The 15,933-nt window shown below is 55.6% G+C and overlaps 7 protein-coding genes across 7 annotated transcripts; 3 read left to right on the top strand and 4 right to left on the bottom strand.

The window, feature by feature from the left end:
- Positions 1 to 159: 159 nt before the first annotated feature.
- Positions 160 to 1,053, top strand: LTR77_001465 (uncharacterized protein; the record flags this gene model as incomplete). The annotated part of the gene is made up of 1 exon (XM_064798727.1): positions 160 to 1,053. The coding sequence occupies one exon, from the start codon at positions 160 to 162 to the stop codon at positions 1,051 to 1,053; it is 894 nt and encodes a 297-aa protein (XP_064663054.1).
- Positions 1,054 to 1,420: 367 nt separating this feature from the next.
- Positions 1,421 to 2,904, bottom strand: LTR77_001466 (uncharacterized protein; the record flags this gene model as incomplete). Its single annotated transcript, XM_064798728.1, has 2 exons — positions 1,421 to 2,434; positions 2,497 to 2,904. 2 exons carry the CDS (start codon positions 2,902 to 2,904, stop codon positions 1,421 to 1,423), a joined length of 1,422 nt encoding a protein of 473 aa, XP_064663055.1.
- Positions 2,905 to 3,759: 855 nt separating this feature from the next.
- On the bottom strand, positions 3,760 to 5,741 carry PEX5 (Peroxisomal membrane signal receptor PTS1; the record flags this gene model as incomplete). The annotated part of the gene is made up of 2 exons (XM_064798729.1): positions 3,760 to 4,972; positions 5,032 to 5,741. The coding sequence occupies 2 exons, from the start codon at positions 5,739 to 5,741 to the stop codon at positions 3,760 to 3,762; spliced, it is 1,923 nt and encodes a 640-aa protein (XP_064663056.1).
- A 504-nt stretch (positions 5,742 to 6,245) lies between these two features.
- LTR77_001468 (uncharacterized protein) lies at positions 6,246 to 7,374 on the bottom strand (the record flags this gene model as incomplete). The annotated part of the gene is made up of 2 exons (XM_064798730.1): positions 6,246 to 6,457; positions 6,519 to 7,374. The coding sequence occupies 2 exons, from the start codon at positions 7,372 to 7,374 to the stop codon at positions 6,246 to 6,248; spliced, it is 1,068 nt and encodes a 355-aa protein (XP_064663057.1).
- Positions 7,375 to 7,613: 239 nt separating this feature from the next.
- On the top strand, positions 7,614 to 10,115 carry STT3 (oligosaccharyl transferase stt3 subunit; the record flags this gene model as incomplete). The annotated part of the gene is made up of 5 exons (XM_064798731.1): positions 7,614 to 7,779; positions 7,829 to 7,909; positions 7,972 to 8,565; positions 8,619 to 9,692; positions 9,745 to 10,115. The coding sequence occupies 5 exons, from the start codon at positions 7,614 to 7,616 to the stop codon at positions 10,113 to 10,115; spliced, it is 2,286 nt and encodes a 761-aa protein (XP_064663058.1).
- A 296-nt stretch (positions 10,116 to 10,411) lies between these two features.
- On the bottom strand, positions 10,412 to 10,873 carry LTR77_001470 (uncharacterized protein; the record flags this gene model as incomplete). The annotated part of the gene is made up of 1 exon (XM_064798732.1): positions 10,412 to 10,873. The coding sequence occupies one exon, from the start codon at positions 10,871 to 10,873 to the stop codon at positions 10,412 to 10,414; it is 462 nt and encodes a 153-aa protein (XP_064663059.1).
- Positions 10,874 to 12,858: 1,985 nt separating this feature from the next.
- On the top strand, positions 12,859 to 15,928 carry LTR77_001471 (uncharacterized protein; the record flags this gene model as incomplete). The annotated part of the gene is made up of 2 exons (XM_064798733.1): positions 12,859 to 13,671; positions 13,721 to 15,928. 2 exons carry the CDS (start codon positions 12,859 to 12,861, stop codon positions 15,926 to 15,928), a joined length of 3,021 nt encoding a protein of 1,006 aa, XP_064663060.1.
- Between the last annotated feature and the right edge of the window lie 5 nt (positions 15,929 to 15,933).

Below are 15,933 nucleotides of genomic sequence, written 5' to 3' on the forward strand. Positions count from 1 at the left end.
TTCAGGTTGCCTGGCCGACTTGGACGACCTCCGACCTTCCTCGTTCCAACTTCTCTCACGGATCAAACTCCCACCGATTCCATCACGGTCTTCGCAGGCTGCTGAAAACATCTACTCTCTCTGAGAATACAGTGACCACACAATCGAAGTAAGCCCAACATGGACCGCGAAATCGACATGCCCTGCGGCAGCTGGCAAACACAATGGATCGAACGCACCTACAACCCTCTGCGAAGCTACATCCTCCTTGCCTCCTACGCCCTCTCTCTGACCATAATATGCCTGGGTGTCGTTGGCTTCTTCACCATCCGCCGCAGCACGAAGGAGTTGATCAATGATCCTGCTCACCGGACAAGCATCTTCACAGCGATGAACAAGAAGGTCCTTCGCATCACCAAAGGCCACTTCTTCGTCGCGCATGTCTATCTCTTGAATGTGATCGTCATCACCCTGGTTGATGCTATTGTCTGCTTTCTCGTGCTCAAGGACGATGCAGTCTCCGATCCATCCGTCTGGAACACGACCGCCGTGCTGGAAGTGGCGATCTACAGCTTCTACCTGCTAGCCCTGTTCACCGCAGCCTTCACCCTCTTCCCTCTGGCGCAGATGCTGGTGGTCACCCGCTTCCTCGCCCGCTTCAAGAGGCACCACGATCTGGACTCATTCGTCCCGGAAGCCCGCTTCTTCAGCACTCACGTCGCACAGATCTGGTGCATGCTCACGTTCTTCGTCGTGGCATGGTGGGCACCAGCGCAGAGTAACTCTGTCCGCCGCTACGTGGCGGTTCAAGCGTGCTTTGGATCGGCTCTGGCGTGGCTTGAAGCTAGCTACGCTTTCAACTTCCACTCGGACAAGCTTGAGCAGGACGACCTAGAGGCTGTGAGTGGAGGCGTGAGGGAGGTTTTGGCGATGTTCAGGAAGACTGTGCGAGCTGTGCATGCGTCTGAGAAACATGGACTGCCGAGGTATCACCCCTCGCCGGATGCACCAAGCGAGAAGCAAGCGTTGCTGGAGAGGGCTGAGCTGTCGTCAGAACCCGTGCCGCCACAGTAGCAAGTATCCAGCACGAAGCAGCCCAAGCAACGGGTGTATCCGTACTTGAAGGGCGTCGGGAATGGGCGGAGGATGAAGTAAATGGCGCTGGGAACGGTGGTTGTGCATGGAACGGACGGGGTGCTGAGGTAGCATTCAAGGACGAGCATGGCAGCGACGAAAAGGGCCCGACGAAGTGACATGAGTTGCACGCGGTGGGAAGCATGGGACACTGGGGGCTATGCATGGATCACGAACGGGAATGCGAACACGACAAAGTAGCTTTAGCACGATGAACATGAATAGTACACATAAGGCTCCTGCCTGTAGTCATAGCTTAATGAAAATGGATGATACATATCATAATTCTGCCTTCATGAATCTACGTCTAATGTCCTGAAGCAGAGTTGTCAGCGCAGCTAAAGGCACCACCAATCAACCCGCTATCATAGGCACCCTTGATCTCTATCGCAACACCATAAGTTCCGCCAATACAGATGAACGCTCCAAGCGCAATCATGCCCACGTGCAGATAGTACACAATCATCTTCTCAGCCCCTCCTGACCGCCAGTGTGGGTGATCGTACACCCATAAGTACCCAGGCAGCATAATCGCCAGCGGCGCAAAACAGACACTCCCCGTGATAGCGACCAGGTAGTTGAAAATTGGAATCGACTCGGCGAGGATGAATGCAACCGCGCACAACCCGACTATACAACCCAGCCAAGTGCCCCAGTGCACGAACGTGTTGGCTTGCAAGTGCTTGCTGTGCCGCAAGATGCGGACGAAGACGTACTTGGAGGCCACGTGCAGGTACAAGCAAGCGCTGACAATGAGGCCGATGAAGCCCACAGCGTACGCGGCGATTTGCATCGTGTGGCCTGCAGAGCCGAGGGAGGGAGAGGCGACCCATTCGCCGCACCAGGCGTAGACGACGAGGGCGAAGCAGAGGTAGGAGCTCGTGACGAAGCCCATGGCGACGAAGACGGCTTTGCGGTAGTCCTTTGGCTCGCGCATCTCTGATATGACGGGGAGGAAGGCGGAGGTCCCGGCGGAGGAGATGAAGATGGTGCAGGTGGCTGTCATGCCGGCTGCGAAGGTCACGGTGGGTGGGATGGCGTAGTAGCCGAGCTCAAATGCGCCTGTTTGGGGTGCGGCGGCCGGGCGGTCCCGCAGGGTGACGGCGATGACGATCATGAGGACCGCGACGAAAATGGAGATGAAGCCGGCGAATGTGAGGAAGGAGAGTTTCTCGAACTTGCGCACCGAGGCGGCGCCTGCGGTGAGGATGGCGGAGACCAGCGCGAACCAGACAGTGCATGTGCCGTGGGAGGAGAAGGTATTGAAGGCAATGGAGACGCCGAGGATTCCAGAACCGCTGCACAGTACGTATGCGATGATCTGTAAGGATGGAGGTGTTAGCATCTCCGCAACTGACTGGAGGAGCTTTAGCCCAGACGTACGAAGAGGCCGCCGACAATCTCTCGCAGCACTGGGCCGCCCGCTTCGTGCGCCATGTCAGCAATACTGTGGCAGCCGCGGTGACGATTGCGAAAGTCGCCTTGGATGATGGCGGTGTAGGTATTCAAACCGCCCCACCCGATCACACTGAACGCGCCGCCGACGGCTCCTAGCGAGACCATGGCGGAGGGGATAGACAACACGCCGGTCGCGAAGAGCACCTTGAGGAAGATGAGGGTGCAGCGAACCCAGCCGACGCCGCGAAAGTTGACGGCGCCGCCGCGCTGAAAGACTTCATGGCTCTCGTCTTCGTCCAAGATCTTGCCGTGGAGTTGTTCTGGGTCTGATTGCGTCGACGGGGCCTGGGAGATCTTCTCGCCGGGCGGCGAGTTGGATGTGGTGTTGGACATGGCGTCGTATAGCCCTCACAATATGGAGAGGAAAGACGTTGTGCCAGTTAAGGGAGGATGATGATGAAACGCGAAGCGGCACAGCAGCAGCAGAAACAGCAGTAGTACCTTGGTACCTTTTGTACAATCTTGACCTACCCACCGTCGCAGACAGGAAGAGTGTTGGAGATAGCTGACGACACGGCAGCTTCCATCTCCCGGAGCAGCATATCTCGGTGCTTTCCTAAAGCGTTTGCTCGATTGATAGGCAGAGCTGTTTGCCCGGACGTGCCAACGTGCTTGGGAATGAGAGGAGATAAGTCGAGTCAAGCGAGAGGAGGAGACGAGGCTTGGGAACCGGGGTGAATGCAGATAACTTGCGCTTTCCCCGCCAATCCTGCGACGCTCTCCGAGGGGCTGCAAGCGAACGTGGTCGAGATCGGCGAGTCAGATCGGACGGAACACAGGGAACGATAGAAGAATCGCACGTGGCTGCCACGATATCGCCGTTGAGAATGGAGTAGTCGACGATGATCGTTGGGATTCGGTATGAGCCACTATCGACGACGGTGTTGTTGCGAACGGCGAGCCTGGAAGATATGCTTATCTTGATTGCAGATATCCACTATACAACACGCCCATCTATACAAGCATCCAATTCAGTCAGCTAGATACACATTAGTATCCACTTCTCCCAAGCCATCGCATAATCTCACCCCAATCTCACGTCCACGGTGCTTGCCCGTGTGGAGAATCATATCCAGTGAACCCCCGGAGCTGGCGACCTGGCATTCCTGCTTCGCCTCCAGCATGCACGATGGTCTCTTCATGTTCCCTGTGCAGCTCCCCCAAATCCCCGGCATCCCTCATTGATCCTCAGAACTCAAACTCCGACCTAAAAGCATCCAGATTCATATCCGTCCCCACCATCTCCGCAAGATCCCTCCGATTCATCTGTGTAAATACCCTCCTCAACGTATCGTACAGATTCGTGCTCTGGTTCTGCTGCAACATTCCCTGCACAACGTCGTCGGGAATGTCGTTGCCCTGCGAGTCCTTCATGAACTCCTTCGCCCGCTGCACGCCCTCGACTTCCATTACGCGGTGCATCGAGAGTGCGCCGAGGAGATGAACGGCGGCTTCCTCTTGGACCCCGAGGTTGATGCAGCTGACGCCTAGGTTGTAGCGGGCGCGGACGAAGTTGGACTTTAGTTCGAGAGCGCGGGAGTAGGCTTCGATGGCTTCCTCGCTGCGGCCGGAGTTGGCTAGGGTGGCGCCGAGGCGGTTCCAGAGGAGGTGCTCTTCGCCTTCGCGCTTCATGACGCCGTGCTGCGCGCTGTTGAGAGCGGCGGTGAAGCAGTCGACGGCTTTGTCGTAGTCTTCGCTGCCGTAGAAGAGGACGCCGAGGCCGACTTGGACGTCGACATCCACGTTCTCGCCGTCTGGGTTCATCTGCGCGGCTTCGAGGAACAGGTTCGTCACTTTTTCGTGCAGGATGTGTCGGTCGGTGAAGCCCATTTCTTCATCCTCGCCCAGGCCTCGCGGCTTCACACCAAGGGATGGGTATCTGACGCCAACCCACCGCTCCAGGGTGCGGTAGGCCAAAGAATCATAACCTTCGTTTGTGTAAGAAACCGACAGACCCATCAAGGAATCAAGGTTGTCCGGGTCCAGTTTGAGTGCCTGCTCCAGCGCACGTATTGCTGGCGCCTCCTTCTCGTTCTGTGCCTGCGCCTGGCCCAACGCTACCCAAGCATCCACAAACTCTGGCTCCCTCTGTACTGCAGATTCAAAGGCCAACGCTGCCAGGCTGAGATTGCCACCCTCTCGTAGTATCTTTTGTCCTTCCTCGAAAGCATTTGGCACGTCTTTGAACACGTTGTTCTCCTCGAACATGTAGTTCCCGTCTGCCGGCCCTCTGCCGTAATCATTGGCCCTGGTTTCGCCAAACTGACCCTCAAAGTCTTTCCATTGGTCGTAGATGTCGTCTCCGAAATGATTGGCAAGCTCGTCCTCCGCGAGCATATCCCTGCTTGCGTTAGTCTCTTGCCGAATACCGTTCCATATATCCTCGAAGTTGCCGAAACCACTACTCACGACGAGTGAGCAGGAGGCCCTCCACAACCAAATGAAAATCGCTTGACTCACCTGTCCATCTGATTCAACTCCCTCTCCATCGCCTCTTCCGCCTCCTTGTCCAGATCCTGCTCCTTGTCCTGCGTACTCAATTCCTCAAACTGCTTTTCCCAGTCTGTATCGCTCAGCTCCTGTACCCTACCCTTCCCCTTCCCCGTGTAACTCTCCTGTGGCTGCTGGCCCATTCCCATGCCTTGCCCATACATCATAGGCCGCTGCATCCCGAAGCCTCCACCCCCGTACATTGGCCTCTGATACATGCTACTGGGCTGCTGCTGTTGGAACGGCGGGGTCGCTGTCCTCGCCTGCCCCTGCTGTGCTCTGAAATTCGCAAAGTCCTGTGGACTAAACCCACCCGCCCGCTGTTGTTGCTGTTGCGCCGCAAACTCCTCCGGCGCAAACCCTGCTGGAGGAGGCTGCTGAGCGAACTCGCCGGCCCAGTTGGGCGTGGCGCCTCCGCTGCGGTTCGCGAACTCCTGCTCCCGCCGCATCTGCTCGAAGTGGGGCAGGGCCTCGGTCGGCATCTGAGGCCCGGCGTGGGCGAAGTCTTGAAAGGCGGCATCATCGGGGACTCCCTGTTGGGAGCGGAAGCCGTTGAGCTGTTGCGGACCTCGTGAGGTGAGGCGGTCGCGTTGCAGGGATGTGTCGGCGGAGGTTTGTTTTTGGAATTGGGAGAGGGGGTTGGAGCCGGTGGAGCACTCGGGGCCGGAGAGGAAGGACATGGTGGTGTAGCAGACTGGTGGACGGTATGCTCAAGGAGGACTGCGTGTCAAGAAGAAGAAGAGTGTTGATTACATGAGTGTGAGTGTGAGGAGTTCATGCAGGGCACACTCGGTGGTCTTCACAGCCGACCTCGGCTCATAGAATGACGCCACCTCCAGTATGTTCACGTGATAATGGGCGCTCAGATGTGGTGTTTGAAACGACTGCCAGAGTGAAGTATCTTCTTTTCGTACAGTATGGAGGCCCAAGGTATCTCCCTGCGCGCCGCCATGCATATAATTACATCTCAAGTACAGCCATGAATCAGACCCCTTCCACTTCCTGAGCTATGCTGTACATCTCGCGGTCCAAACAGTTCTTCAACATTCGCAGAGGCCTTGCAGGAAGCATCATCGGCCATGTGCAATTCTTCTAATCCACAAGACCATCGCTCTGCTGCAGGCGTGTTGATGTTGCCCTCTTGACTGCTCCTCTCTTGTTGCGAACCTCCTCATCACCACTGTCTAGTCGCGGGGAGTCTGCGACATCGCTGAGCTCGCCGAGAAATCCACCCTGAGTTGTCTACCATACACGACCTTCTTCTCGAGGTGCTGCTTTGCCCGCTCGGCGCTCGCGACGTCGATGAAGTCGGCATGCGCGAATCCTCTCGGCTGTCCAGATCGGCGGTCGATAGCAACCCGTACGTCGAGCACATCGCGGATCTCACGGAAGAGGTCTGAGAGGAAACCAATTAGCCATCTGATCAAACTGTGATAGAAATTGAGACCTGAACTCACCATTCAAGTCACGGTCGCTCATCTGATAGCTCATGTTGCCAATGAACAGCGTCTTACTCGGCGGGTTCTTGGGCCGCGCTACTCCGCTTGGCCCAGGCCGCCTCTCCCTTCTCACGTGGTACTGCACGGCCATCCTTCGCCCCTGGTAGACCTTCTGGTCCAGCTCACGGACCGCCTGATCCGCCGCCGACTGCTGTGCATACTCGATGTACCCAAAGCCTTTCGACAGACCACGTGCGTCTGTGACGATGCGAGAGTTGGTGATGGTGCCGAACTTGCCAAACTCCGCCTCGAGTTGAGCTGCAGTGACTTCGAAGAACAGGTTGCCGATGTAGAGGATGCGAGATGGTGCGGGAGTCCCAAAGCTCGAGCCGCCTTGAGCATTGTCCTGGAAGTCGTTGGGGAATGAAGGAGGCGCAGCAGCAGCTGGTTGTGGTGGCTCTGGAGGACCAGTTGACTGTGCTGTTGACGCCGCAGCGGCAGCTTTCTCAGCAGCCTCTTCAGCTATTGAGGACTCGCCCTCAGCAACCTCCTGCGCTTCCTGTACGGCAGGTTCAGCTGCTGGTGCCTTTGACGCTGCCGCCTCTACAACAGCATCATCGGCGGCTTGCTGTGCAGCCTTTGCAGCCTCTTCGGCCTCCTGAGCTGCGGCTGTCGACTCATCCTTCGCTTCCTCCACCTCTTTCTTGTCCTCCTCGGCGCGCCATACCCGGCTTTGATGGAATGATCTGCTGAGTATGGGTTTGGAGGTCTCCAGGCGGGCGATACGGGCTGCGTTCAATGGCCAGAGGGTTGATAGTTGGCGAGATGCTCCTTGTGACACTGCGCGCACGGCGGCGCGTCTGAGGAGAAACATGGTGGTCGGACTGTGAGGTGATATGACAAGGGAGAAGGATTCAATGCAAGAGTCTCGTGATGATCTATCTCCTTTAGAAAAGTTGCGTCGTCAACGCTCAGGCACCCTTACTAGCTCCGGCTTTGGCCGCAGCTAGCGACGACATAAGCCAAGCAAGCTGGCCTTTGGAGTAAAGGTAAAGGTAGGGACTGAAGACGACACGCCATTGTGTCTCTCGTTTGCCAATTCAATCCTTCAAGATGGCCGTCGAAGAGGCAGGGTCCGCCACCAAGTTCTTCCTCGAGGGCGAGAGCGGCAGAAACACCAGAGGCCTCCTACGGGTCATCATCTTGGTGACTATTGCTGCTGCTGCCGTTGCGAGCAGGTTGTTTTCTGTCATTCGATTCGAGAGCATCATTCACGAGTGTGAGTATAGTCAGTATGGCAAGGAAGCACAGATAGCTAATGTGCACAGTCGATCCGTGGTTCAACTTTCGGGCAACAAAATATCTGGTCAACAATGGCTTCTACAACTTTTGGGATTGGTTCGATGACCGTACGTATTGGACATCGCATGGTTTCGAGGCGATGACAGAGTGCTGATTGGGATATGTACAGGAACATGGCACCCCCTGGGACGAGTCACCGGCGGTACTCTATACCCAGGCCTCATGGTCACGTCTGGGATCATCTACCACGTCCTCCGTTTCCTCGCCCTTCCTGTCGACATTCGAAACATATGTGTGCTGCTAGCACCAGCATTCTCTGGCCTCACAGCCTTCGCGACCTACCTCCTTACATCCGAAATGACAACCTCGCCCTCAGCAGGGTTGCTCGCCGCAGCATTCATGGGAATAACTCCTGGCTACATCTCGAGATCGGTGGCAGGTAGCTACGACAACGAGGCGATTGCTATCTTCTTGCTGGTCTTCACTTTCTACCTGTGGATCAAGGCGGTCAAAGAGGGGAGCATCATGTGGGCTGGCTTCTGCGCATTGTTCTACGGATACATGGTCAGCGCGTGGGGTGGATACGTCTTCATCACGAATCTGCTGCCGCTGCACGCTTTCGTCCTCATTTGTATGGGACGCTTCAGCCCGAGGCTGTACGTGAGCTATACGACGTGGTATGCGTTGGGCACATTGGCGAGTATGCAGGTGCCGTTCGTTGGATTTTTGCCGATCAAGAGTAGCGACCACATGTCTGCATTGGGTATGTTCAGCACAGAGCAGTCTACTCAGATATATGCTAACAGGATTGACTAGGCGTCTTCGGTCTTCTGCAGCTGGTTGGCTTCACCGAGTACGTCCGCACTCAATTGCCATCGAAGCAGTTCCAAACGCTACTCCGCGGCCTCGTTCTGGTCGTCTTCGCAGCAGCGTTCGGATTTTTGGTCCTCCTCACTGTCTCGGGCACCATCGCACCCTGGTCTGGTCGCTTCTACTCCCTCTGGGACACGGCATACGCAAAGGTACACATTCCGATCATTGCTTCGGTCTCAGAGCATCAGCCCACCGCGTGGCCAGCGTTCTTCTTCGACCTGAACCTCTTGATCTGGCTTTTCCCAGCCGGTGTCTACATGTGCTTCCGCAACCTCAAGGACGAGCAGGTCTTCATCGTCATCTACTCCGTCCTCGCCAGCTACTTTGCTGGCGTCATGGTACGTCTGATGCTCACACTGACGCCGATCGTGTGTGTTGCTGCCGCTATGGCCTTTAGCCACATCTTGGACACCTTCCTGGTCGCAGAGAAGCCTGCGGAACCAGCTCAACACCAAGCAAATGGTCCGAGAGCGAACGGCTCTGCCAATCTCTCCGAGAAGTTGGCTGCTGCGGTTCCGGACACACTCCGATCCACCACAAAGCCCATCGTAGGCATCTACTCCTACCTCTCCAAGGCCACCACGACCGGTGCCTTGACCGTTTATCTCTTGCTCTTTGTGCTCCACTGCACATGGGTGACTTCGAACGCGTACTCTTCGCCGTCCGTGGTGCTTGCGTCTCGACTTCCCGATGGTAGCCAGCACATCATCGACGATTACAGAGAAGCCTATTATTGGCTTCGGCAGAATACTCACCAGACCGCCAAGGTCATGAGTTGGTGGGACTACGGCTACCAAATTGGTGGCATGGCGGATCGGCCGACTTTGGTCGACAACAACACCTGGAACAACACGCACATTGCGACGGTTGGCAAGGCGATGTCGAGCCGGGAGGAGGTTTCATACCCGATCATGAGGCAGCACGAGGTCGACTACGTGCTGGTGGTCTTTGGCGGTCTGCTCGGGTACAGCGGTGACGACATCAACAAGTTCTTGTGGATGGTCAGGATCGCTGAAGGTGAGCTTCTCCCCTTTTCTTGACTCGAATAAATGACACTGACACTGTCAAGGCATCTGGCCCGACGAAGTCAAAGAACGCGACTTCTTCACCGCCCGCGGCGAATACCGCATCGACGACGAAGCCACGCCCACCATGCGCAACAGCTTGATGTACAAGATGTCCTACTACAACTACAACTCCCTCTTCCCCGCTGGCCAAGCGACCGACCGTGTGCGTGGCTCGCGGCTCCCCGCGCAAGGGCCCGAGTTGAGCACGCTGGAGGAGGCTTTCACGTCGGAGAACTGGATCATCCGGATCTATAAAGTGAAAGATCTGGACAATCTGGGCCGGAGTCATCAGGAGGCTTTGGCGTTTGAGAAGGGGAATAAGCGGAAGAAGAGTGGGAAGAGGCGGGGAGCGAGGGTGTTGAGGGTGGATTAGAGGATGGAAAAACAGTGTATAGTAGTGAGTGCATTGTGCGATAAGACGGAAAATGCATTGGACTGGTGTCTGCCATTGTGCTGATGCCAACTGTAGTGCACGCTTAATGCGCTGTGGTATGAATGGTGTCCCTTGTGATCTCCGACTTCCCTTCCACCCCGAAACAATAACGCCAGCCAGCGCCAAAGTTAATGAGAGGTCCCTTCCGCCCCCTATACGATGATCCTGGAAGCCTCTGCCATCCACTCGCGCCGATGCAAGCCACCATAACGACAGTCAACGTCCGACCCTCCCAACTATCCCGCCAAAGCAGCTCTACTCCCCTTCAACTCCTCCAGGCTCTCATCAAGTTCGCGCCGACATCCAGCCTCACGCTCAAATTCCCGCAACAAGATGTCCGTCTGGCGCATCAGCGCGCAGTTGTCACAGCTGTCTTCGTGCTCGACTTTGTGATCCTCGGACAGAAGACGCGTCATCTCCGCCAACTCGAGCTCCAGAGGTCGAAGCTCTTGCAGCATGAACTCGGACCGGGCGATGCTGGTGTCGACGCGGTAGAGGTCTGCTTCTAGCTCGTGTTTGACGAGGGCTGCTACCTCGTGCTTCAGCTGCGTCTTTTCCGCGTCGGGTTTGGACTTCTGAGCTGCCGCTGCTTTCTTGGGGTGCTTTCCACCTTTCGGGGTGGGAGGTGGAGACGCAGTGCGCCTGTCGACGGCCACCAGACTTTCGGCAAGAATGGCTCGAGTGATGAAGGTTGCCATGGCCGCCACGGTGATGTCCCCCCGTACCAGTCAAGACCAAGGTATGATCTCAGATGCGATGGCACGATGCACGGTGCGATGTATTGCAAAACCGTGTGGACGAGGAGTTGGACGAAAAACCGCTTCGCGTATGTGCGCCAGGTCGTGGGCGGTGGTGGTAGTGGACGAGGAGCTGCTCCAGGTCAGTGACTTCGTCGAACAGCGGATTGGATGAGAAAGGAGGTACCGTGTGTCAAGGCTTGCTCGAGGGCTACCTCTGTCTTGCTGTCCCTTCTGATCTGTGTGGAAGCCATGGTGAGGATGGTAGTCACGGTCGTGAAGAGAAATGAGTGAGCTATTCTCGTTGACGGATATGGTTGTGAACTGGTGATGACGAGTACGGCGCAGCTGGTCTTGTCTTGTTCGAGTGGAGAGTAGGAAGTGGTGGTCGTGATGAAGAAGTCTGATGTCGGCGGAGCAGAAGAAAACCTGAAACCTGGAAGTATGATCACAGAGCCGTCCCGGAGCACCTACTTCGTCTCGTGTTGGAAAGGGTCAGGTCAGGATGTGACGGCCATCACAACCTCAGTTTCTCAGTCTCATTTGGGGGCAGGTTCAGGGGGGCAGGCGCAGCTGCCGCTTCCTGCGCAGTTGCAGCTTGCCGAATCAATATTCTGGTCCAGTAGTTGTTGGCCATGACGATCATGAACGAGGTGAATCGCTGCCGTCTTTTCCGGCTCGAAGTAGATCACCCAAGGCACGACGGACGGTGGCAGCGTCTTCCTGGCTGTCCACCAGAACAAGAGGCATGTTGCGGTTGCCAGAACCATGTGAATGCACCACAGCATCAATTTATTTCGCCAACCTCTTGGCGGTGGAAGAGGGGGCGATTCTTGACAACATGAGCAATGCATGTGTAGTGTGTGAGAGTTCGCACCTTCAACCGCTCCCTTCTCAAGAGCGTTCTCGATCTGGCTGTCGACAGCTTTCTCACCAATTGGTGACACCATGATGAAAGGTCTGCTAGGTGACCGAAGCGATTGTTTGGAGCAGTCGGCAGTATCGGCGGTATTGAGTTTGAGGTGCGACGATGGTCTTGTCTGTGTGATCCCTCAGTTCGGTGGAGGAAGACAGTGGTGATTTGAAGACTGTGCGCTCGAAAACGAAACGTGGATGGAAATCTGGAAAGGAAAAGCTCTCCCCGTATTGCCATAAAGCTTCCCAGACAAGCTGTCGATTGAAAGCGTCCCAGTAGGTCAGCGTGAGCCGCGAATAGACGTTCTCATAGACGACCGCCGCCCGCTGACGGGAGGGATACGGCCTTTTGGCCACGCTATCGTCTCGGAGAAGACTGCCTGGTATGTCTGGTCGGCCGCTTTCACTGCCGCATTTCTGCCAGAGAAGGACATGTTGATCAAAGTCAGGCGCCGCCGGTCACCGTCATGTAATTCTCACTTGGAGCCAGGTACAGACCTGAACGCATGGAAGCTGTCTGTTCTTGGTAACAGGGTCCACAGATGTCTCGCCCCATCGGTTGCCACGCACCGTGTATTCAGAATTAGCATATCTGAACACCAGATCATCAACGGGGATTATGGGCGACATCCAGTATCAGCTCTGCAGCAAAGCACACATGTAATGAAGTGCGCCATTGCCTTCAGAGTAGACCTTTGGCTGCGGGCGCGAGCAGAGTAGCCAATACCATGACATATATCCTACAGACGAGTCGGTTTGAGATTTCAACGTCATCCGCCACTCTGTCGTGCTTCCCATGTAGTCCGAAGCCAGTTCTGGTCGCTGAAAAGTGAAGGCATCGCTTGTCAGATAACCTGCTCCTGTTGCGGTGGCCCTAACGTATTAGAGAGGTGCAGTGGTCATTCAAAATCCCTAAGCAGTCGACCTGAAGTGAGCGCGAATCCGCGCTAGTGGCGTCATCGCGAGCCTGATCTTCACCAAAACCAAAATTATTTTGGACGCCCGAGATATCAACATCAAACCATGAAGAAATGTCCGATATTCAGCTGTACCTCCTCGAGGTCGACAAGAACAAGCCGGAAGCCCAGTCAACAGCTGCTCGGAGTGCTTCGAAGCTAGAACACAAAGAGTTGAAGCTCATCGACCTGATAACGAGCCTTGAGGACTACATCAACAACAAGGACGATGCCGCCCTCCGTGCGAAGTCAGTCGCCTATCTGGCGGACGTTCTGGAGGCTGTACCACCGAAAGTCTTAACTGGACAGGAGAGGCGGTTACTATGCGACTTCATCCTGGGCCGGTTGGAGGGCGACTCGGAGGGCATTGGAGCATCCGCTCGGGTTCTCACCGCGTTGGAAGAACGTGGAAAATGGGATCCTGAGACAGTTCAACGGGTCACAAAGACCTTTCTCGATCACGCAAGCCCGCTAAAGGACCATAAGCTCCAAACAGATCGGTTCGCTGTCATCCAGCTCTTCGACCGATTGTTAGAAAAGTACAGAGCACCATTGCACGAACTGCACACCAGCGATCCGGAGTTCCTGGCAAAGTTCATCTACTTCTTCGACGGTGAGAAGGACCCTAGGAATTTGATGGTGGTCTTCTCCATCCTCCACGTACCTATGACAGAGTGGGACATCTCGAGCAACGCCCAAGATCTGTTCGAGGCAGCCTTCAACTACTTTCCAATCACTTTCAAGCCGCCTCCTGATGATCCTTATGGCATCTCTGCTCAGGATCTCAAAGATCGGCTGCGAGATTGCATCGCGGCGAACTCACAGTTTGCACCTTTCGCGTTTCCGGCGCTGCTGGACAAGCTGGATTCAACTTCGATGAACACCAAGGTGAGCATAGACCTGGGAAACGGATGAGAAATTGCGCTGACCGACGTAGAGGGATGTTCTTCATACCATCCAATCATGTGTGGTTAGCTACGATATCAAGACGATCAACATCTATGCTATCACTCTATGGGATGCACTGAAGTTCGAGATCTTGAATGTTCAAGAGGAAGACCTGGCAGAGGGGGCGCTCAAAGCCCTGGCTTTGATGGCAGGCAAGTTTGCTCTGCAAGAAGGCTTCCTCAATGCCTATACGAGGCCAATCATGAAAGAATGCAATCAGCACCTGGAAGATGCCCCGACCAAGCAATCAACAGCGACTGGCCGGATCTTGTACGCGCTGGCGTCTTCCGCAACTCCTGTCGCAGACAAAGTTGTGAAAGGCATATTTCCAAACCTGTTCACTCTCTACCAAGCATCGGAGTCCCTGACGAAGCGGAGGGGACTGCTCGAAGTCTTCAACGAGGTGGTACGGGCATATCTCGATCGTTTCAGGCTTCAGCCAAAGCTTAACCTTGAGGGGTTGATTGAGTACGGTCGAGATGCGTTGGGGGTGATGTTGAGGGTACTCACAAATGCGCCTAAGGCTGAAGTGTCTCTTCGTCTCACAGCACTTTCCGGCATCGCACAGCTGGTGGCTCTTCGTGGACTGCTTACCGAAGACCAAGGATACCGAGCCGTCGATGCAGTAACCGAGATCGTGTTACACGAGCAGGTCCCAGGCCATGGCGACATCAGGTCCCAGGCAATCAAGACCTTGGCGGAGATGGCTCGCACAGCGCCAGATGCGATACGGAACCAAGCAATACCAGCGTTCATGGTGGAACTTCCTGACAGCCCGGCAGGCGACTCCAGCTATCTGTCAGTACTTGAGGCATTTGCACAGCTCAGCAGCGAGCAGCAAGTCTTCGATACGGTCGTCCTGCGCCTGAAGAACAAGTACAATGTGGCGAATGCGCAAGGAGCATCGGAAGAATACCAACAGGCGATGCTACTGGCCATTCTCTATGCTTTCACTCATGGGTCGCCAATGCCTGATGAGGAGGGCGTGATCAGAGGTAACTACTTCGCCGAATATGTGGAGCCATTTTCATCAACCATCATCCAGCCTTTGCAGGCCGGCTTGGATCAAAAGTTTGTCGATATCGTCGGACGACTGTGCAACGCCATCCTGCGGCAGCAAGGCGTGCACTTCCAGAGCCAGGTCTACAATAAGAACCTGGACTCTATGGCAGCGATTCGGAACGATACCACTCGCTCTTCGGCTCACACCGCACCGTTCACGCTCTACTACTATGCTTCCCTGCGGCCAGACGTCGTTGAGGCAGAGGACATTATTGCACTGCTTCAAACGCAGGCGAAACTAGCACTCGACACAAAGGACCACGAAACTCTTCCAGTGGTTTTGCAGCACATCTCACTCTTGATCAACAAGTTCATCAATGCAAAGGCAATGCAGGCAACCCTGCAGAGCGCAGAGCTTGAAGTTGAAGCTCTCCTCTCAGCGGTCTCACCACCACCAAACTCAATTGGCGTCGCCTTCGCGGTCACAAAAGCCCTGCTCATCCAAGGCAAATCTTCCGCCCTGACATCGGAGTACCTCCAACTCCTCCTCCAACTCCTCTCCTCGCCAGACGGAAAAAGCGTAGCGAAACGCTTCACCAGCCTTCTCGCCCCCGAAGAGATCCTGACGAAAGAAAACCACTGCCAGGTCTCCGGCCTCTACAAGCAAAAGACCTTCAGCCGACTGGTACCATCTCTCGCCGCAGCAGTCCGCAGTGCAGAGCCCAGCACTAAACCGAACTACCTCATCGCTCTCTCCGGAATTCTGCGCTGGCTGCCGTACTCTATGCTCTCTACCTCACTACCATCACTTACCCCCCCGCTGCTTCAAACTCTCGACCTCTCGTCACCCGCGGATCAGGAACCCAAAGCCTCGACATTGACGATCTTTGAGTCAGTCCTCATGCACGACCCGGACACAATAGCAGAGCACACAGCTTCCCTCGTGACACGACTACTCAACTGCACCGCTGCACCAGCCAACATCGCCAAGGTCCGCGCAAAGTCGCTGCAATGTCTGGCTCTAGTACCAAAGCAACTGAAGCGGGAAGCAGTAGTGCCGTATCGAAGACAGGTGGTCAAGAAACTGATGGCGTGTCTAGATGATGGGAAGCGGGAGGTCAGGGCGGAGGGGGTGAGGTGCCGGAGTGCTTGGTTAGGGCTAGATGATGTCGAGGAGGATGGTGAGGAGGATTAGATAGA

Source organism: Saxophila tyrrhenica, assembly GCF_035928015.1.
Source record: "Saxophila tyrrhenica strain CCFEE 5935 chromosome Unknown scaffold_2, whole genome shotgun sequence".
In the NCBI taxonomy this organism is placed as follows: domain Eukaryota; kingdom Fungi; phylum Ascomycota; class Dothideomycetes; order Mycosphaerellales; family Extremaceae; genus Saxophila; species Saxophila tyrrhenica.